Source organism: Helianthus annuus, chromosome 14 (assembly GCF_002127325.2).
Source record: "Helianthus annuus cultivar XRQ/B chromosome 14, HanXRQr2.0-SUNRISE, whole genome shotgun sequence".
Classification (NCBI taxonomy): domain Eukaryota; kingdom Viridiplantae; phylum Streptophyta; class Magnoliopsida; order Asterales; family Asteraceae; genus Helianthus; species Helianthus annuus.
The window spans coordinates 24,075,170-24,098,812 of record NC_035446.2 but is presented as its reverse complement, the minus strand read 5'-3'; the positions used below and the strand labels follow the sequence as shown (position 1 = coordinate 24,098,812).

The following is a 23,643-nucleotide window of genomic DNA, read 5'->3' as shown; positions in this document are numbered from 1 at the left end:
TTCATGATTATGATCATATGTTTAGAATATGTGGTTGAATTGGTATGTAACTCTGATGTACTTAATGATTAGGATTTATGATTGACTGAGCAAGACGAATACGTTAAGTGATGAAACTGATTTTGTGATATTGATCATATGGATGCTTCGAGTGTTGAGATCTGTTAGGGTTGATTGGATTGTATTGATCATCTAATTGGTAATTAGGGTTGTTTGAAAGTAAATGATTTCTGGACTAATTGCGTTGTTTGATCTAGATTGAACACGAAACTGTTAATGATTCTGTTTGCGAGAAATCAGGGGACAGTGATTGACACTTGCATAACTGATGCTATGTGGTCTCGATGAAACATAGAATGTTTCGCCATAAGCTGATCTTGACGAAACTTAGGGCCTTTCGTCACACTCATCATATCGACGAAACTCACTGGACTTTCACCACTCACCAAGTCGACGAAACACTAAGGTGTTTCGTCGTTTGAAGTTTCGTCGCTTAAGTGGTTGGTTCACAACAGACTGTAGTGATCATGTACAAGAAACTTGAATGATTGTTACCTGCTTGTTAATGATGTTAATCATGATTGAGGAAACATGTATTTACATATGAAACATACATATGATCTGTGAACTTGATTGAGTTCTATAACTGCTATGTGTTACTCGGAAACTGATGTTTGAATACACATCATGACTACAATTTATACGTGAACATTGAGAATGCGAAACTGATTATGCGTACGTGAATATCATAGGTTGTGACTGTTTAAGTGTGAACAAGTAATTAATCAAACCGAGCAAACCAAGGTGAGTTCACTGCTCTTTTTCCAAGCATGCATCCCGGGGAGGGATATCGGGTAACGTTCCGAGGAGGAATGTCAGGTTTTTGGGATGTTTGTTATTACACTCATTTCTATCATATAAGACCCCTTACATCTACCGATTAGTTGTTGGGGAGGCAACAAGGTTATTAGTTGATAGCGCTATTAGGTTTGGCACCCTCACACCGTACCGGGGAGGATGGGCGTGAACTAATTTCCTTCACCACTTGACCAATGTTTTGATAGAGACATTGGGGTTGGGCAAACAAATCTTGTAGTCATCTGCGGTAATCGAGTTAATAACAACATCAAATCAAATCGTTGAACTGTTTTATACTCATATCTGGTAACTAAATGCGTTAACAAAACTTTGAACTCACCAGCGTCGTCTGACACATTTGTTTGCATGCTTGTAGGTCATTAGAATCTTGATTATGGACTTGCTATCTAGGAGTGCTGGAGTGGTCATGGATCGAGACTCTTGGATACTTGCTTCGTTGATTATGAACACTTGTTTTGAAACAATTGACTTACAGTTTACATTATGCTTCCGCTGAACAACTATTTTGGTTTAACTTATGTCTTGGATTTATGTTTTGAAATTAATGGAATATTTTGTTTAAATATTATGCGTAGTTCAATGTGATTGGTGGATTGGATCCCGGTACGTCACACACCCCACGGTGATTCCGCATGTGGTATTTTGGAGGTGTGACACACTTCATTTATCACTTTCATTGATGATTATTCTTGTTACATGTCCTTGTATCTCATTAAGGAAAAATCTAAATCCCTTACAACCTTTAAAGATTATAAAGCTGAAGTTGAAAAATAACTAGATCATCAAATTAAAGTTGTGAGATCAGATAGAGGCGGTAAATATTATGGAAGACATACTGATGTGGGTCACACTCCTGATCCATTTTATGAGTTTTGTAAGGGCCAGGGGATTGTGAACCAATACACCATGCCTGGTACACCTCAGCAAAACGGTGTCGCTGAACGAAGAAACCGTACCCTTATGAACATGGTGCGCAATATGTTAGCCAACACTAATTTACCATTATTCCTCTGGACTGAAGCGTTAAAAGCAGCTATTCATATACTCAATAGAGTTCCTTCTAAGTCTGTCCCTAAAACTCCTTATGAACTTTGGGCAGGAAGGAAACCAAGTCTTAAATATATGAAAGTATGGGGCTGCATTGCTGAAGCAAAACTTTATAATCATTTCCTAAGGAAACTTGACCCTAAAACAGTTACCTATTTCTTTATCGGGTATCCTGATCACTCAAAGGGTTATCGTTTCTATTGTTCTTCCTATGTCACCCGTATTGTTGAAACCAAGCGTGCTGTGTTCCTGGAGGATTTCAAGGTCAGTGGGAGAAGTACCAACCCTTATGAAAAATTGCAAGAAGTACAAGACGTGGGGGGGGGGGCAGACTCGTCGCTTACCATTACTCCGTTTACTCCTCTTGTACCCAATGCAACAACTGCACCTGAAGCTACTGCACCAACTCCAAATTTACCTCCACAATCAGAACCCATTATACCTCATAACGAAGGCACATCAAATGCTCAAAACCGAGACAACGTTGAACCCGATAATTAACTCAGGAGGTCATTCAGGCAAAAAAGACCCACTAATTGGGATGATTACGTTACCTACCTGAGTGAAATGGATCCCGGAAAGCTCAATGATCCTATCTCTTATAATGAAGCCATTAGCAGTGATCAGTCTTCTTAATGGAATGAAGCAATGATTGATGAGCTTGAATCCATGAAGAAAAATGACGTTTAGGATTTGGTAGAATTACCCAACGGTTTCAAACCCATAGGACGTAAATGGGTGTTCAAAACAAAACTGGATCCGAATGGGAACGTTGAACGCTACAAAGCGAGATTGGTTGCGAAGGGCTACACTCAGAAAGAGGGAATTGATTATCAAGAGACGTTTTCCCCTGTCTCTCGTAAAGATTCATTAAGGATCGGTATGGCCCTAGTAGCTCATTTAGATTTAGAGCTGCATCAGATGGACGTTAAAACCGCTTCCTTAACGGAGACTTAGACGAAGATGTTTACATGAAACAACCTGAAGGTCAGGAGCATCTAGTCTGTAAGTTGAAGAAATCTATTTACGGGTTAAAACAAGTATCACGTCAATGGTATCTCAAGTTTGATGAAGTGATGAAGAAACAAGATTTTGTAAAGAATCAAGTGGATCAATGCACCTACCTCAACATGAGCGGGAGCAACTTTACTATACTTGTCCTTTACCTAGATGATATTCTATTGGCAAGTAATAGTTTAGACATGTTGCATAAGTCAAAGCGGTTACTCTCACATAACTTCGATATGAAGGATCTCGAAGAGGCTTCTTACGTCATTGGCATCGAAATTCACCGAGATGGACACAAAGGGATCTTAGGATTGTCTAAAAAGGCTTACATAGATCGTGTCCTTACACGTTATAACATGCAACAGTGCAAACCCTCAGTCGCTCCAGTAGTTAAGGGAGATGGTTTTGGTTCATTCCAGTGTCCGACAACAGAGGTTGAAAAGGAGCAAATGAGCCAGATACCTTACGCGTCAGTAGCCGAGAGCCTGATATATGCTCAAGTCTATACTCGCCCAGATATTGCTTATATTGCTGGAATGCTAGGCCGTTATCAAACTAATCCTGGCCTAGATCACTGGAAAGCAGCTAACAAGGTACTTCGATATCTGCAAGAGACGAAAGCTATAAAATGATTTATAGAAGAAGTGAATATTTAGAAGTGGTAGGCTATTCTGATTTTGACTTTGGCAAATGCAAAGATGACATGAAATCCACTTCAGGCTATATCTTTATGTTAGGAGGTGGACCCATTTCATGGAAGAGTCATAAACAATAGTTGACCACAACTTCCACAATGATGGCAGAGTACATTGCTGTTTATAACGCAACCTATCATGAAATGTTGCTTAGGAATTTGATCACTGGACTCAGAATCGTTAATTCCATTTCTAGACCTTTGAAGCTTTACTATGATAACTCAGCTGCCATTAGTTTCTCGAACAGTAACAGTTCGACTGGAGCTGGTTTATATCTCGATACAAAGTATCTGTTCGTATGTGAACGAGTTGAGAAAAATAATCTTTGTATTAAGTATATTAGTACTAAAGATATGCTTGCGGATCCAATGACTAAAGGTCTCCCACCTAAAGTTTACGAAGAACGTGTGTTGAATATGGGATTTACTAAAGACCTTATTTAGCATATTGTAATAGCTTATGTTTTAATTAATGAAATTTACTCAGTCTGATTTTGTATGTCTCTAACATATGTTCAACCGGTATAATGGCACATAGACAAATATAATTATAAATCAAACAAAGGGCTTATGCGTATTTTGATCATAACGATTAGGTTTTAAATTGAGGCTGTAGTATGACTAATGGGGGTCCTGAGTCGCATACTGATTCAACGACTGTATTTCTCTGCTACGGTTCTTGGTTTAGAGCTAAAATGAGTGTTAACTCCTGATCAGGCTTATCTAATACTCATTGTAAATAATTACTCGGCTAAGTGGGAGAATGTAAGATTAAATATATTATTATGTTGTATTTAATCTAGTAGCAATTATAATTATTTACATTATATAGATCAAAATATATAACAACCTATTCAATAATTAGTTGGTAATTGTTAATGGACCATATTATCCTTATTAACTAATTGGGTTTCCTCTTAGGTGCATATATAAGGAGCCTAATATAGAGGTTAAAAGGTTAGGCAACTTGATTATTCTCATAACATTAAACTCGTCTCTCTCTCTCCCTATCGAATACCCTTTTTTGGTTCTTCATCACTATCATTAGTTTGCACCCTAAGGAGTAACCAGATCATCTTGACAAGTATGTCAAACTCAATGGCTGCATTTCTGACTGAATTCTCAGCTGGCCTGTCTGCTATCACATGTATGTTATTCCTGTTTTCCATTATGTTTAAACAAAACTGATCAACATGTGGTATCATATCATATCAGGGCCGGCTCTTGGGGCGGCCAATCTGTGCTATCGCTCGAGACCCAAATTTTTAAAGGCCCGAAAAGTTTTTATTAGCTTTTATATATATAGTAAATTATGTATTTAATACACGTATTCATTTGTTGTACATAAAATTGTTTGTGATGGAGTGGAAAAAAACAATCTCAAGATAATGTAAAGGTCTCAAGTTCAAGGCTTGGCTCCATCATGATGGTCAATTTTTTTTAATCCATTTCCTCTTACCACAATTTTAGGCCCATTTTTTATTTCGCCCAAGGCCTAAATTATTTTGATAGTACTTCGGAGACGGCTCTGGATCATATGTTGATAAATCAATTCCGTTTTCCTATCCATTGTAAACTCAAAAACAAAACCTCATATGACTCCTACTCCTATTTCCAGAAGCAATTACATAATCCATTCATAATAACAACTACAAAAAGGTAGCATCGAATTAAAAAGAAAAATACAAAAATGTACGCAAAGCATGCAAACCTCAAAATTATACACTCAAAAACAAAACCTCATATGACTCTTATTTCCGGAAGCAATTACATGATCCATTCATAATAACAACTACAAAAAGGTAGCATCGAATTAAAAAGAAAAATACAAAAATGTACGCAAAGCATGCAAACCTCAAAATTATACACTCAAAAACAAAACCTCATATGACTCTTATTTCCGGAAGCAATTACATGATCCATTCATAATAACAACTACAAAAAGGTAGCATCGAATTAAAAAGAAAAATACAAAAATGTACGCAAAGCATGCAAACCTCAAAATTATACACTCAAAAACAAAACCTCATATGACTCCTATTTCCGGAAGCAATTACATGATCCATTCATAATGTTAACATTCCCGGTTCGGATTGTATACGCGCAGCCGGCTCCGAAAAGTAAAACACCGACCCCAACCACCGCACCAATGAGCGCACGAATAAAGGAAGACCGCGGAGGAGCGCTGCTATGTCCCGTCGTGTTTGCGTCTTCATATACTGTACCTGTGTTGAAATGCGGTTTGTTTGGCGTTTGTTGCTCCTGCTTTGGTTTCTTGCTGTCAAAGATATCAATATTTTATAGTTAATAATTTAATATATACACCACTTATTTATTTATTTAATATACAACAAACTTTAATTAACTACATGACATATAAAATAAGAACCCCCATATATGATATTTGTTTCAAAAGTAACATATATTGGTTTCGGTTATCAAAATTATTTACCGTTGGATGAAACGGCAAGACCGTTAGCCGGCTTAAAAATCAAGACATGACCTTTACGGAACATAAAAGGTTTGACTATATTTAGGATAAAGAATAAAGAATAAATTATGTGACGTATCTATAAACAATCATCATTTTATAAACAAACATCAACGTCACATAAATGACAGGAGAGAATTTACCTGGTCGTTGAAGTGGGACAGAAGGTGATCTGGTAGTCGGCACCCGTGCAGGAGAAGGTACTGGTTTGATCATCGTAGGCATAACTAGAAGCGCGTGGACAGGCGGTCTTGAACACCTGCGAGTAAGATGACGGTTTACATGTTCCGCGGGTGCCATACGCGCCGCGACAGCAGTCCTCTTGGCGCCCAAACGCGACACACGCGCTCTTACACGCCACCGCTTCTCGGTCCGAGTTCACAACCTTTAACGCCGACGGACACCTGTCGTTCAAATCCACCGTACACCCAGTGGACGTACAGTTATCTCCGGACCCACCGATGGGCACCACCAGCACCGGGAGGTTATATCCACCAACCAAACTCACAACAAAGAAATCCGTTCCGCCAAGGGTAAATTTAGCTAATGTAGCGGGAGGAGATGCGCTAGCGCCCGCGCATTCCAACTTTCCGGATCCACAGTCTCCAGTCCCGCAGGTGAACTTACCGCCAGAATCCTCGTAGCAATGCGTTCGTCCCCAAAACCGACCGGCCCATGACCGCGGCGCGTGGAGTACTTTCGACTCGCCTTTTTGAAGTGTGAAACCGGTCGGTTGAAGCGGTATGACTCCGGGGTTGGATAAAACCCCTGGCCAAACCGTCTGATCACACTTGTTCACTATCGTAAACGTTGTTGCCGACGAAAACACACCTGCAAATGTCAAGAAACGTTTAATTAATAAACACATCTATAGATTCGAATATTGAAACTTTAGTACCTCGAATCAAGGATGACGAGTTTCCGATCATCAGGAGACATATCGATTTAAGCAAACCCATACTTTTTGGAAGAGAGGTGTGAGAATTGAGTTGTTTGTAAGTCGGGAGGTGGTGTGAAAACACATATATATAGGGTGTAACGAGGTAAAGGGTGCGGTGATTGATCACACTCATTACCGCCCCGTGCGTATGTATGTAAAAGATTGAAAATTGTCATTTTAATATATATTATAATATAATTTCAAAAGTGTGTCGTGATTGATCACAGTGATCACCTAATATATTATAATATAATTTCAAAAGTGTGTCGTGATTGATCACAGTGATCACCTACCTATGCGTGTGGCAACGCCAAGAAATTTCCATTTTAATATATAATTTTTGAATAAATATACCCTAAGTGTGTTGTGTTACCGGGAAATTGCCATTTAAATAGGCTGAACTATTGGTACACGTTGGTTGGTTATCTGCATATTTAGGGTTTATCTATGCTGCGTATAGGGTTACCATTCTATGCTGCGTATAGACCTATACGCATCGTTGGTAAGAGTTAGGTACAAGACCAGACAATCAACCTAGTATCATGCCAAATCTGTCTGACATACGCTGCGTATATATACGCAGCGTATATACAAAAAGGTATACGCTGCGTATAGACCTATACGCAGCATATGTCAGACAGATTTGGCATTGATACAATGTTGTCTAGACACATGAATAAAGATATACGCAGAGTATAGAGCTATACGAGGCTGATAATTTGAATTCAAAAGTGTATTTAAATACCCATCTCTGCCTACGAATTCAAACACCATCTTGTTGGCTTTATTCTGTATACACTCACTTCCTCTGTATCAAACACCATATTATATATGTCATCATTTTGGGACGGGAATTATTTCTTTAATCACCATTCTAACGAAGCATGGGGAGTAAATGATGCTAATGAGGAGGAGGAGGAGGTTGTGTCTGGCGTCCCCTGTTGATCAAAAAACACAGTTGCCAGACTTGAACGAGACTCCGGCTGCACTTGTTGATGAACCATATTACCCGGCGCATCAAGTGTATCCGGTTTACGGACACGGGCATGAATCTCCGTACGTGCAAGAAGGTAATCTGGATGGATACGTAGGATACGATGCTGAGAATGCCCCTGTTGATGAACCATATTACCCGACGCAGCAATCGTATCTGGGTTACGGATACGGAGGGTGAAGTTTCTTACGTGCAACAAGATAGTTCGGATAGATACGGAGGATAAGGTGGATACGATTATGAGCCTCGTAACACACCACTATATGATGATTATCAACCATCTACCCCGGGCAATTCGTTTCAAATACAGGAGGTATCACATTAATATTTGTATTATTCTTATAATAATTATTATTGTTAAAATTATATTGTTATTGTTATTATTAATATTATTGTTAAAATTATATTGTTATTGTTATTATTAATATTTGTATTGTTGTTGTTATTATTATTATTATTGTTGTTGTTGTTAAAATTATTATAATTATTATTATTGTTAAAATTATATAAATATTGTCAAAATTATAATTATTAAAATTATAACTATTATTATTATTGTTAAAATTATATTGTTATTGTTAATATTATAATTATTATTACTATTATTATTATTGTAGTTATTATTATTATTATTGTTATTATTATTATTATTGCTATTATAATTATTATTATTATTATTGTTAAAATTATAAAAATGTTGTCAATATCGCCGCCGTTTGCGGCTGCATCTGCAGCCGTTTAAAGGCCCGTTTACGGCTGCAAATGTGTCGTTAAACGGCTGCGAAATTGCTGTCGTTTGCGGCTGCATTTGCAGCCGTTTAAAGGCCCGTTTGCGGCTGCGTTTGCACCCTTTAAGTCAGATATATAATATAATTTTATTATTTAGTTGACGTCGTCAAAAATAATATAATCTTAGACCGTTTTAATATATATATATAATAAAAATATTTTATTTTAATGACGATCTTAATTTCGACACTATAAAGGTTAGAAAATGGCTGTCGTTTGCGGGGCATTTGCAGCAGTTTAAATGCCCGTCTACGGCTGCAATTGCGCCGTTAAACGGCTGCAAAATCGCTCTCTTTAGCGGATGCGTTTGCAGCCGTTTAAAGGCCCATTTGCGGTTGCGTTTGCAGCCTTTAAGTCAGATATATAATATAATTTTATTATTTAGTCGACGTCGTCAAAAATAATAAAATTTTAGACAGTTTTAATGTTGGTGCATACATCTGTCGACTTCGTCTTGTATCGAGTCTTGCATTGCTCATTGCACGAAGTTCGAGAAATAAAGCAGAAAGCTAATTCCGCATAAAGACCTAATTCCGCATGAAGTGTCACTTGGTAATTCCGTACGGAATTAACAAGTAATTCTGTGTGAGTCATAATTTCGCATGAAATGTATTTCCGTTTGAGCATGTTCAAATGGAATTAGCTACACTATAAGTAGTTGTAATCTCGTGTCATTTGGTATGAAATTACCTAGAAATTTTCCGATGGCGAAGCTCTGTCGAAGTGTCGTCTTGTTGTAATTGTGCTCCAGATCAATACAAACGACAGTTTAAGTGAAGATCTAGCTGAATTCATGCATTATGTCTGTTTCCGCCTTTCATAGTGTATAGAACGCCTCTGATCGACTCAATTCGGGTTCGACAACGATCCTACATGTGGTATCAGAGCACAGGAGGAGGAGTTCTGCAAAATTCAGCCTGATTTCATCTCATTTTCTTATTTCTATATTTCTTTTATCAATTGAACAAGTTTGAACAGTTAAAATTATCTGAATTTCACATATAACATGCAAAACAGTGTTTTAACAAAGCCTTGAGAGAATTGGACCATAATTCAATCTAAAATTTACAAAATCTGTAATTCTGCATGAAATATTGTTCGAAAATGATGACATCATCTTAATTCCGTTTGAAAGAGTTCTTTAATTTCACTCGGAATTAATTGTTTTGGTTAATCTCGTTTGAAAGCACAACTAATTCCGCAAGGAATTAGTATTTCCGTTTGAAGTCATTCAAACGAAATTGTAATTTCGTTTCAAATTCTTAATTCCGTTTGAAATCTGAGTAATTCCGCACGGAATTACTTAATTTTGTTTGAAAGTTTTAATTCCGTTTGAAGTTCTGTTGTGCAGGTAATTTCGCTTGAAGTGTTTTTTGTTTGAAGAAGTTAATTTCGTATGAAAATGTCTGACGAAGATTTCTACAATGCGTTTGCCACATCCCCGACTACTCTGGCTGCCATAGCTCAAAGCATGAACATGGAGAACGAAACCGGAACTTTGCAAAAGCCCCCGAAGCTTATGGGAATCGAGGAGTATTATAGATGGAAAGATAGATTCGAAAACTGGGTGCAAGCTAATCATTTGAGGTCTTGGGAATGCATTGAGAAGAAGTATGTTAGACCGCGTACAGATTTGGGTGTTACAAAAGCAATTTCTGAATTGAATGACAAAGAGAGAGACATGTATAAAGCAGAAAAGATGATGATCAGTCTTCTACAGCAAGCTGTAAAGGAAGACATTTTTATCCTTCTTCAACATGATAACACTGCGCGTTCAATCTGGGATGCTTTGAAGGTTAAATTCGAGGGTAGTGAGAAAATGATTAAGAGCAAGAAAGCACTACTAAAGAAAGAATTCGATTTGTTTTCAAGCTTGGCAGGGGAAACATCAAAGAAACTAATTGAAAGATATTGCCACTTAGTTCGATCTATGTCTTTGTTGGGAATAGAGAAAACTCAAGATGAGTGGGTCGACAAGTTAGCTGATACTTTACCTCAAAAAGAGTGGGGTAAATTTTTGATGATCTTGAAGAACACTGGGGAATATGATGGATTGACTATTTCACAGTTCATTGAAAAGATTGAAAGTCAAGATCTTGAACAGCAGAAGATTGCGAGGATGAATAATCCGAGTAATCAACAAGATGTGAGAATGTATTACAAAGGTAGTGTTCAAGATGTTAAAATGAGTCCAAAAATTCAAACTGCTTTTAGTGCAGGAAATTCATCTGATTCAGTGAATCAAAGTCCAAACAGCAGTAGTGGAATTTCTTCATATCCAAGTGTGAATCCAAAGAGTTCAACTACAAGCTTTCAGCATCAAAGTTCAAAAACTGGAAATGGTTGTGTGATACAGTGCAACATTGCATTGAATCTCCCGAATGGTCAGAGTATTTCTGAAGAAGTTGCAAAAGATTACATGACACTACTTGCTACAGTTTTGGAGACCTATGAGGGATTGGTCGCTGGAAGGATCAGAAATCCTATGCTGACAAAAGAGGATTACAATCAGATCGATGCTGAGGAGATGGAGCTCATGGACATCAAATGGTGTTTAGCAAGTGTCTTGAGGAGAGCAGAAAAATTTAAAATGATTACAGGGAGAAATGATTTTCTGGATGCACATGTTTCTACTTTGGGTTTTGATAAATCTAAAGTTATGTGTTTTCGTTGCAGGGAGAAAGGTCATTTCAAAAGAGAATGCAAAAATCAAGAAGCTAGTGGAGCGAAGAATCCGTTTGGTAAAGATGATTACTATCGGAAAGCAATATATCAGCAAGTTGCTCATCAACCACAACAACAACAACAAAAAGAGCCACAAACTGCACATGCTAGAATGATCGAAGATGCTAATAAGAAAGCTTATTATGGTATTATTGATCAAGATGATGAAAAAGTGGCAGAAGGTTTCAGTTGGGACAAATATATTCCATCTGATTCAAAAGTTGTTGCTCTCATTGCAAAAGCCATTCTATAACCTGATTTATTTATAGAATGGATGAAAATATTTGCTAGTGATGAAAAAAGTCAAGAAGGAGAGTCTGTTTCATCAGATGAAAGTTTAGAAAGAACAACAGTTTTTGATCAAACACCTTCTGATTCTGGTTCTTCAGATGATAGTACAGAAAAGACAATAGAGTTTGATCAATCTCCAATAGAATCTGATGATTTCAGTGATTATGAGGAAGAAAGGCATATTGATGTTGCAAAAACTCATTTATCTCCTGAAAGTTTTCAATTTTATTTCGCAGATCGTGTGGAGAAGTTGAAGGAGAGACAAGCAACAAAAGAACGAAAGAAGATGAAAAGTGAGAGTGTTGCTCAAAAAGAAGAGACTATTCAAAAGAATGAAGTTAAAATTGCTGACAAGAATGGTGAAACTAAGAAGGTGATTAAGGTTGAGAAAGTTGTTGAAGTCGAAAAAATAGTCGAAAAGATTGTTGAAGTTATCAAGCCATGTGAAAAGTGCTTGGCATCTTGCAAGCAGTGTGCAGAAAAAGATGAGAAACTGAGTGAGAAAGACAAGATGATAGAAAAGTTACTGTTTGATCTCAATTACGTGAAGGAATCATACGATGTGTTGAACAGAACGGTAACTGGTCTGCAAAAGACTAATTCTGAAAGAGAAGATGCACTGACAATGCTGAATGCTGTGATGATGTCAAAGAAGAAAGCTATAAATTTCTATATTGAAGTAAGTGGAAGCAAGAGTTGGAGTGTCACACCCCGACCACGTGGAACATACAAAACGTGGCGGAAACGTCGGGGAGTGTTGTAACAGAATCAGTTGTTTCAAATCCATGGCAATTGAAGTTTCGTTTTATTAATCAAACATGAAAGTTTACATTGTTTTATACAAGAACCAAAGAGTACATAACATAATTTAACTAGTTCTTGTCTCGTTTTAAGTCACTAAGGCACAGGTCCTCCTAAGTATGTCTTGATAAGTCCTATGCATCATCTCCTGAAAACACATGTGAAAATAGGTACGTCAGCATAAAAATGCCTGTGAGATACATTGGTTTTGTGAAAATGGAATTCATGACTTATGTTTGAGAAAATGTTTAGCCATGAACCTTGTAATTTGCTTTGTCTTGTAAATCATTTGAAAAACGATAAAATCAGATGATATGTATAAATAAGAGAACACTGTATGGTTAAACGGATAACCATGTAAAATGAGTTTGTATAAGATAAGTCGTTTGTAAAACAATGTCTCGTGAAAAGTGTGTTATTTGTATAAAATGTCATATGTCTCAAATTGAAATGATTCAAATAACGCTACAATATGTAATACCATACAAACACTTATATATAGGAAGTACCAGCGGCGTATCCACCATGCTTGTATCACATTACACACGCCTTGTTACTTAATCACTTACTCAAACCAAACCATCAAGATGAAATGTTTAACAGTTGTGGAAATGTTTATGTATAGTCAAATGTCTATTGTCAAATGTAAATCCTGTCAACGGATACAACTGGTTTACACGGTTCAATGGTTACAGACGGTTCATATAATCGAAGGGTTAAGACGGTTCACATAGTCAAATGGTTACAACGGTTCAAAATGTAGTATAATGCGTTCATATGCTGGATGAGCATATGCAACAGAAATGCAATGTAAAGCAATGTACTAAATACGCACACAATGGGCATACATAGCATGTAATGTAAAGCAATGTACTAAGTACGCACACAATGGGCATACATAGCATGAAATGTATTGTAAAGCAATGTACTAAGTACGCACACGATGGGCATACATAGCATGTAATGTAAAGCAATGTACTAAGTACGCACACAATGAGCATACATAGCATGAAATGTATTGTAAAGTGATGTACTAAGTATGCACACAATGAACATACATAGCATAGACACAATGAAATCATGTACTATATATGTACTATCGAACATAGCAAGTATATGATGTGAAAACCGGAAAGCATGAAAGTAACAAGTAGGCACATGTGTTTCACCCCAAAACAGTTTGGAAAATAGTAAAAGAGGGGTTCAATGTACTCACCTGAGATTGCTTTGAAGTTCTTGTACAATAACCAAATAATGCTAGAGATCACGGAATATCAAACGGCACCTAATAGGTTGCTATGTTAATATACCGGACCTAAATCGGAGGATCGGATAGTATGCGGGTTCGTAAACCAAACGAGTATGGAGACTCGTGTAATATGGTTTAACAAAGCCTACACACTAAAATGAAACCTAACCTAAGTGCTTACGGCCCATTACGACCCGTTTAGGTAGCTTATGCTACCTTAACGCGGCGTTCGCGTAGAACGCGTTTGGAACGCCTAACATCGTGACCACAAGGTATAACCCCGGAAGGTTACTGCTATGGTCACCTAATGTGTTTGGTCGGATCCTAATGATCGACCAAATGGGTCGGGTTCGAAAGTATAAGCGATGGTTTAGATCGCTTACCTTACGACCCTATATAAGCACTATACTAAGAGTGACGAGCTAAGCATGTTAGAACATGCTTAACTAAGTTTAGAAAACAGGTTTGGCATCAAAACAAACGGCTTTGATGCTCACGAGTAGTTTGGTTACAAAATACGCAAGAATGCGCATTTTGGCCGAAACTACGACTCGTCACTGAGCCTAGATAACGTGGTAATCAGTAGGTATAGTCACTACGGACTATAACCTTCGTGATCACGCTCACGTTATGAAGTTCTAATGAACTTCGTGTTGACCATAGGCTGGTCAATGCAGAAAGTCAACAAAACGTTGACTTTTGGACTCGAAAAGCGAATAAAAGAACGAAAGAACACTTACGAAGGGTCCCCGAATGCTAATCTAGATCAAAATGGCTCAGGTATGAAACAAAGGTTCCAACTTAGAGCTCTTGATCAGATTGTGTGGGTTTTTGCAAGAATGGGGGTGGGGTATTTATAGTATTTCCCGAACCGTTAGGATCGTTTCATGAAAAACGTGATCGAATCTCGCGCGTACACTTGTCGAAAAGTTGTGGTTACTTAAAATGGCCCCTAATGAGCTGAAAGGGCAAGTATGATTTGTGTGGTTGTGGTTTAATCAGCTGAAATCTGCTGACTAATTGATCTTATCTGTTCTGGGAGTCTGACGCGCCCCGCGTAAGGATTTGGGCAATCCTTACGCGCCCCGCCTGGCCCTGTCTGATCTGCACCACTTGCAGAATTTACAGTTTTGGTCCCTGTCGCGTATTTAAGCCATTTCCGACACTTATAAGGCCCGTAAAGCCAACTTTAAGGCCCTAAAATGATGCATCAACATTGTGGACATGAAACATGCCCAAAAATATGTCGGATGTTGGTTCGTTTGGCCGTACGATCGCGATGTTCGCTTAATTACGGCGGAATGCGCATAAACGCGAAAGACGATCCAAATGACGCGACGAATGGATTTTTCTCATGCCAAACACTAAGGCATAATATTAGGATGCTTACATAAATTTTTAGGTGTCCGGATGTATTCAGAACGTAAGTTATGCGCGAAAGTGCAAACTTGTGCACTTTTTGACACTTTTAGTCCCTGAATGACCCAAAAGTTTATTTTAGCATACCAAACCCCTCAAAGCCTATTTCTAAGCTATGTAAAGGATATTTATGGTATGTTTAACTTATGGACATGTTCCGGAATGTTTGTTACAGTTTAAATTGGCATACTTTCGCAGCTTGTCAAGTTTAGTCCCTGTAAGCGAATTAACTTGTTTTTGCCATACCAAAGCCTTCAAAACTTATTTCTAAGTTATGTAAAGGTTATTTAAAGTATGTTAAGTATATGTTGATGTTCCGGAGTATTTGTCGCATTAAACTGAGTACGTTTACGCACCGGTTTGCGTATAATTCTCTATAAAGCGATGTAGAGTTTGAAATTGAACAAGAATTGATATGTGCAAAAGATACACATATTTATACAAGATCCCAAGTATGAAATACAATATTTCATCGTCTTGGTATTTGTTTGATGGTCGCGGTGACACAGGTGTCACAGTCTCCCCTTCTTTAGGAAATTTCGTCCCGAAATTTATTCGTAGGAGTCCATTAGTGACTTTGCCAAATACCCACCAGCGATATGCAAGACAATATCCTGTCATTTCCTTGACGGTCGTTCTTCAGAAATGAAAATGAACAGACGGAGTCATTTTCCTTAACGGGTATTCTTCAGAAATGGAAATGACGGAATAAGCAAACGGATATTCATTTCCTTAACGGATAAATCTTCAGAAACGAAACTGAATTAACGGAGTCATTTTCAACGGTTGCTTCATTAGAGTTGGAAATGAAGGATTACACAACGGATATTCATTTCCTCAACGGATAAATCTTCAGAAACGAAAATGAATTTTTTTGGTACATTATGTCTAAAGCCTGCGTCTTTGTGAAGTTAGATTAATGTATATGGTCTAGATAGGTTATTTTGTAATAGCTCAGGGGTTAAAAGTGTAATTGTATGAAATTTATGTTGCTGGACCGCTTTTGTGACAGTTGTCCACAAAAGCGACCCAAGCTGGATCGCTCATGTGGACATGTCACATGAGCGGTTCCAGATATCTATATGTTGGTGCACTTGTGTCTGTACTTTGTCTGTATTTTGTAATGTATAAAACGATGTCTTTTGTTAGTCTTGTTTACGTTTTGTGTTTGATTTGTACATGTGTTGGAATGTATGTTTGACCAAGTCAACCATCCTCCTGGTTTGACTTGGCCAAACAGTCAACACTTAGTGTGTAAGATTGTTATGCTTCGAAGGATGTCATCGAAGGATGGTTTGTATCCTTCGATGACCTCGAAAGACAAACCTTCGATGGATTCTTATGGACCTCGAAGGATACATCATCCTTCGAGGTATGTCTGGATCCTTCGAAATCTTTCGGTAGATATTCTGGTCGATAGATGATCCTTCGACCAGAACTCCTTATCCTTCGAGCAAATTATCTGTTTATGGTATATATATACCATGTTATGGTTCAGTTCACAGAGGTCTTAGAAGTGTTGTTCATAGTGCATGTGAGTGAACCAAGGTCTTGTAGAGAGCATTTTCAGTTTGGTCAAGGGCTGTAACCGTGTCCACTGAAATACAAGAGAAAACTTTGATATATTGCGTGTCTACTATTTCTCTTTGTAACTTGTGCTTTCATCTAAACTATCGTTTTGCACTCTAGCTTGGATTCCGCACTTGCTAGAGTGTTAAACATAACAAGGAATAGGTTTATCCTCAACCTCCGAGGGACCTACAAGTGGTATCAGAGCCGTGGCTCTTTTCCTTGTTAAAAACCGGGTTTGTACAAGACTTTGGAAGTGTTTGGACAAAACTCACTTGGTTTAGCACCCGTTTTTAGTGTGTTTCTTGCATTTTTAGCCTTAAAAACGTGTTCTAAACTAACCGGGTGTGTTAAGGGAAGGTTTGGGTAACTTAAAAAAAAACTTGTTCTAAAAGGTTTGTTATATTCCGGCCAATATTCCGACTAAACTCCGGTACCGGTTTCTGGATAAGAAGCTTCCTTTTTGGGCAAATTTTTGAAAGTCAAATCTGAGTTGGTGAAAAGTTGGTTTCAGAACATCCCTTCTGCCGAAAGTTGGTTCACCAACCACATCACCTTTTCACCAACCTGTCAACCTTTGTCAGTGTGTCAGAGCTCATCGAAAGATACCTTTCGAAGTCGAAAGATCATCTTTCGATCAAGGAGGTTCGATAGATACCCATCCTTCGAACATCTTTCGAAGTCAGTGAGTAATCTTTCGAGCCAAGGAATCTTTTCGAAAGATACATCGTTCGAGCTACTGTTACATTTCGAAAGATAAGGATCCTTCATGTAGGAGAATCTTTCGAAGTTATTGTTCGAAACTCAACAGTGATCTTTCGAACACTGTTGATCCTTCGAACAAGTGTTATCTTTCGGCCAGTGTTCTCTTTCGAGTACTATTTGTTTAAGTTTAACAAGTTGTGATTTTCAGGTCTTTCGATCCAGTATCCTTCGACTGTTTGTTCATTTCCACAATTTAACATAGTTTGTGAACATTGTATTTTCAAAAAGAAAAACTTGTTTTTCAAATTTTTAAATCAATTTTCACTTAATATATTAATTTTTATAAAATGGGAACAAACGGTCAGTGGGATCCATCTGCGTGGACTACAACAACTTTGACTCCACAGTCATCATCTACGCAATCATCAGCTACACAATCTGCGCCAGAGTTCAACAAAACTGCATGGATGCAGGCTATTGCCCCACCTCAAGCTGCAATGATAACTGCAAATCAATGGGCATTGGTCACAAATCAAAGCAGCAGCATTCAAGCAATGATGCAGAACGACAGTGAAACTGGTACAAGCACAAAACCGCCAAAACTAAATCACATCAATGATTGGGGATGGTGGAAAGAAAGGCTGAGAACTTATGTTCAGGGGCAAGGTCAAGATCTATGGATGTGTTTCTTTACTCCATTTGAAAACGAGTTGGAAGTTGCAGGATCGAATCCAGAAACTTACAGCACAATGTCTGATGATGATAAGAAGAAATTTGAGTTGGAAAAGAAAGCATTCATGATTCTCACGCAAGCTCTTCACAGAGACATATACCACCAGTTCGTTTACTATACAACTACTAAAAGCTTGTGGGATATTCTCACGTTACGGTGTGAAGGAAACGCTCAATCGAGGAAGATCAAGCAAGAGCTGCTGAAGAAAGAATTTGAAGGTTTCACATGTATGGAGAACGAGGGTTTGGCAGAATTATCTACAAGATTCCATCATCTGTTGAGTGAAATGTTTGCCTTCAGAGTCACTGCCACTCCACAAGAAATGGTGAAGAGATTTGCTGATGGCTTACCAGCAAAATGGAGCGGTTATCTTGAGATTCTCAAAGAAAACGGTGTTCTGGACACAATCACCGTTTATGAGCTAATTCAGAAATTGGAAAACAAAGATGTCGAAGAAAAGCTAAAGGCAAAAAGAACAATAACTCCTCAGAATCCAGAGATGTATTTTGGGATTGCAGGTGGCATTAGTGGAGAAAAGCCAGCCTCTCAGCATGCTAAGCTTCAAACAGCTTTCATCTCTAACACCGGACCTTCCACAACGAATCAGTTTGATCCTTCAGCATACACGATGATGTATTCAAGACCAGATTCTTCTTCTCAACAACAACAACAACAGACAGCTCAGCAATTCACACCACCGCCTTTCTTAGACCCAAGCAGAGCTCAGCAGCAACAACCGCAACAGCAAGGGTTTTATGGAAACTCTTCAAACTTTCAAGCCACTTCTAATCCGAACACAGTCAGATTAGACACTTCCAACTTTTCCAAAGTCACTGTTGAAATAGCCAAGGAGCATATGGAGATGTTGAATACCTTGGTTAGCGCTTATTGTGGATTAGTTGCAGGTCAGATTGGGAATATCAATCTAACCAATGAAGATTATCAGCAAGTAGATAAAGAAGAGTTTGAGATGATGGATATCAAATGGGCTCTTGCTAGTGCTATTCGAAGAGCAAAAGAGTTCATGGAAAGGACGGGGAGAACCAACTTGGAAAGCAACAACAACACCAAGTATGGTTTTGATAAGAATGTTGTCACCTGTTTCAACTGTGGTGAAAAGGGTCATTTCAAGCGGGAATGTCAGAAGCCACCTAAGCAAGGCAATCAGAATCCTTTCAGGAATCAAAGACAGCCTCAACAACAACAGAACAACAATTCTGACAGACAAATAGTTCCCGTGGGAGGAAATACATCTGGATCCACAAACACTAATCCCCACAGAGGGTTAGTGGTTCAAGCTGATGAGATTTGCAACTGGAATCTTCAGCTTGGTGAAGGAGGAAATGGTGGAACAGCATGTTATGCTAAAGTGGTTGAGAAAGTTGTAGAACCCGTGTCTGCTGGTGAATCTTCAGAAGATGAAGATAGCTCGGGTTACAGTGGAAGCATGGATGGGGAATCACTTGATGCTGGTGATTTATCAAGTGATGCTTTAGATTTGGAGGTTGATGAGCTCTTGGCTGACGCTGAAGCATTATGCAAGAGGAGATCTATTCTTTGCCAGAAATCTGCTGGAACTTCCGAGAAGCTTTCTCAATTTTTCTCTGAAGACGGATCTTTTTCTTTTCATACAGCCTTTATGGCTCATGTAGAAGGTCAAACCTCTCAGGTATGTGATTCTAACTCTGACTCTATTTCTGCGTCTGTTGAATGTGCTAAATGTTTAGAATATGCAGAAAAGGAAAGTCTGTTTGAAATCACACACAAACACAATCAAGAATTGATTGTTGATCTTTCTAAAGCAACTGAAGCTAACTTGTTTTTAACCAGAAATGAAAAGGAGTTTAAAGCAACAATTGCGTCATTAAAACATGATGTTTCTGAACTACAAAAGGCTGTTTTGAGAAAACAACATGCTAATAATAATCTAATTGACACAATTGAAAAACAAATGGGCCGTGTCAGAAAGGGAAGCAGGTCAAGAAATCACATCCATTGAAGAAGGTTAACACTGTCAACATGCCACTTGAACGTCTGCATATGGACCTCTTTGGCCCTGTCAAACACAAGAGTGTGCATGGGGAAGTTTTCTGCTTGGTAGTTACTGATGACTATTCAAGATTCTCATGGGTTGACTTCATGGTCCACAAGAGCGAGACTCCAGAAATTCTGAAGAATTTGATCACCTTGTTGGAAAATCTGTATAATCTATAGGTGAGGCGAATTCGAAGCGACAACGGTACTGAGTTCAAAAACAGGGTTATGGATGAGTTTTGCACTGCAAAAGGAATCCTTCATGAATACAGCTCTCGGTACACACCACAACAAAATGGAGTCGCTGAAAGAAAGAACAGAACCTTAATTGAGACTGCAAGAACCATGTTGGTTGAGTCTCAGCTTCCAGTTCGATTCTGGACTGAAGCTGTTGCCTCGGCTTGCTACACGTTAAACAGGGTTCTCACAGTGAAAAGACATGGCAAAACGTGCTTCGAACTCCTACACAAGAAGACTCCTGACTTGGAATATCTAGAACCTTTTGGTGCACCATGTACCATGATTGAGCCTGACGGGAAGTTTGGTGCCAAAGCTATCGAAGGTTACTTCCTTGGGTATGCTACTCCAAATCTGCGAGTATGGAACCTGACTACCAAAAGGATTGAAGAATGGGGTGAAGTAAGAGTTCAAAGATATTCTAATCCTCCGAAGCCTTCTGGAGACCCATGGATGTTTGATTATGATGGTCTTTTCGACTCATTTAATCTGCCGACATTTGATGATGACAATGCAATTGCTCAAATGTTGTCTGAAAGCGAGAATGCGACTGGCTCTCAGTTAGCTCGTCCAATCATTGTTGACTCACAAGCATCTTCTTCTGTCAACAATCTCGTTTCAAATGAGGTGTTTAATGATGCTGTTGATTACAATCTGTCATCGGAAGACGAGGAGTATGTTGATGCAAATGATGGTGAAGCACTGCGTCCGGTTCAAGGTACTTCAGAAGCAACGGATCCAGTGTCTGCGCCAATTATTCAAGAAGAAAATGCATCATCTTCTACAACTCACCAGCTTCAGAATGATATCAGGAATTTAAATATCAACAACTTGAGGTCAAATGTTGAAGTTCCTCCAGTTTCTGAAACCCGAATTCATAACATTCATCCTCAGCAGAATATTATAGGTGATGTTCTCAGTGGTGTAAGGACAAGGAATCAAATCAGAAATAACGAAAATGCTGGCTTGTATGCTGAGATACGAGAATCGGGACAACAAAATGATTGGTCTTTCGCCTGCTATGTTAGCCAAGAAGAGCCTAGATCTTGGAAGGAGGCATTGAAAGATGATTCCTGGGTGGAAGCCATGCAAGAAGAACTTCAGCAGTTCGAGAAGTTGGGCGTATGGAAATTGGTTGATAGGCCCGACAACTACAAGAAGATCGGAACTCGCTGGGTGTTTAAGTGCAAAAAGGACGACCGTGGGATTGTTGTCCGAAACAAAGCAAGGTTAGTGGTTCAAGGCTTCAGTCAGATTGAAGGTATTGACTACAATGAAGTGTATGCACCTGTTGCTCGTCTAGAGGCTATTAGAATCTTTCTAGCCTACGCATCCTTCAAGAAATTCAAGGTGTACCAGATGGATGTTAAAAGTGCTTTTCTACACGGAGTAGTCGAAGAGGAAGTATATGTCGAGCAACCACCAGGGTTTGAAGATCCATTACATCCTGACAGGGTTTTACTACTTAACAAGGCATTATATGGTCTTCATCAAGCACCTCGGGCCTGGTATGATACACTGTCTACCTACCTGCTGAGCAATGGGTTTAGACGGGGTTTGATCGATTGTACCCTCTTCATCAAAGAAAAAGGTGAAGATCTTCTGTTGGTACAAGTGTATGTCGATGATATTATCTTTGGTTCTACCGATGATAAGTTATGCAAGGAATTTGAAAAGGTGATGCAAGATCGATTCGAGATGAGTGCGATGGGTGAAATGACGTTCTTCTTGGGTTTGCAAGTTAATCAGTCCGAATCTGGAATTTTTATCCATCAAACCAAGTACGTCGGAGACATCTTGAGCCGGTTCCAGATGTCCGATTCGAAGCCAATTTCTACTCCTCTTCCGCAGAATCACGGGATTACTCCGGATGAAGAAGGGGATGCTGTAGACTCTTCACTTTATCGTGCTATGATTGGATCCTTAATGTATCTCACCGCATCAAGACCCGACATTATGTATCCAACTTGTCTTCTTGCTAGGTACCAAGCGAATCCGAAGGTCTCTCACTATGCTGCTGTCAAAAGGATTTTCCGTTATCTGAAGGGTTACCCTGACACCGGGTTATGGTACCCTAAGGATGATAACTTCGATCTCAAAGCTTTCAGTGATTCTGATTTCGGCGGCTGCAAGAAAGATGGAAAATCAACTACAGCAGGATGTCAGTTCTTAGGCAATCGCCTAGTCACTTGGCAATGCAAGAAGCAGACATGTGTGGCTACATCTACATGTGAAGCGGAATACATTGCTGCGTCTAGTTGCTGCTCCCAGGTTCTATGGATCCAACAACAGATGCGGGACTACGGTTTTGAATTCCTAACTACTCCTATTTATGTTGATAATGAAGCTGCTTTACAGATCACTAGAAATCCTGTACAGCACTCGAAAACGAAGCACATCGATATTAAATATCACTTCATACGTGATTGCTTTGAAAAGAGACTTATCGATGTGGTTCATATTCATACCGACCACCAACGTGCCGACCTTTTTACCAAATCATTTGATAAATCAAGATTTGATTATTTACTTTTGGTAAACGGCATTAAGGTGAAGCAAGAGTAACCGACATCAGGAAATCGTTTTTGTAAATATTTTTCTAAAAACCAAAAATCCAAAAATATTTTTCATTTTCTTTATTTTTGAATTTTAGGGGGAGAAAGTTTCAAGAAAAATACAAAAACATTGAAAAACCACAAAAACATAAAAATATGTCTTTAATTTATTTACTTTCTGCATTTAAGGGGGAGAAAATTCAGAAAAACACAAAAACAATAGAAAAACAAAAATGAGTTTCTTGGTAATATAAGGGAAAGTGATATTACATCAGAGGTCGGTTGAAACATGTTTCTAGAAATCAAAAGAAAAAGAAAATGATAAGTAGCTCTACTAATGATGTACCGGTAGACTCACGATCATTTTAAAGTATGCAGGAGATATAAACATAACGAACTGAAAACCGCGTGGGAACCGCTCATTGGCATATGGTCTTGTTACCGAAATTTCGTTTGATAGATTGCCGAGGTTCTGAGATATTCG

General features: G+C 38.5%; 1 protein-coding gene across 1 annotated transcript; it reads right to left on the bottom strand.

Annotated features, from left to right (window-relative positions):
• Positions 1–5,278: 5,278 nt before the first annotated feature.
• Positions 5,279–7,123, bottom strand: LOC110908189 (pathogenesis-related thaumatin-like protein 3.5). The gene is made up of 3 exons (XM_022153088.2): positions 7,018–7,123; positions 6,263–6,950; positions 5,279–5,906 (listed from the first exon to the last, which is right to left on the bottom strand). Exons 1-3 carry the CDS (start codon positions 7,076–7,078, stop codon positions 5,666–5,668), a joined length of 990 nt encoding a protein of 329 aa, XP_022008780.1. The 5' UTR covers positions 7,079–7,123; the 3' UTR covers positions 5,279–5,665.
• Positions 7,124–23,643: the final 16,520 nt, after the last annotated feature.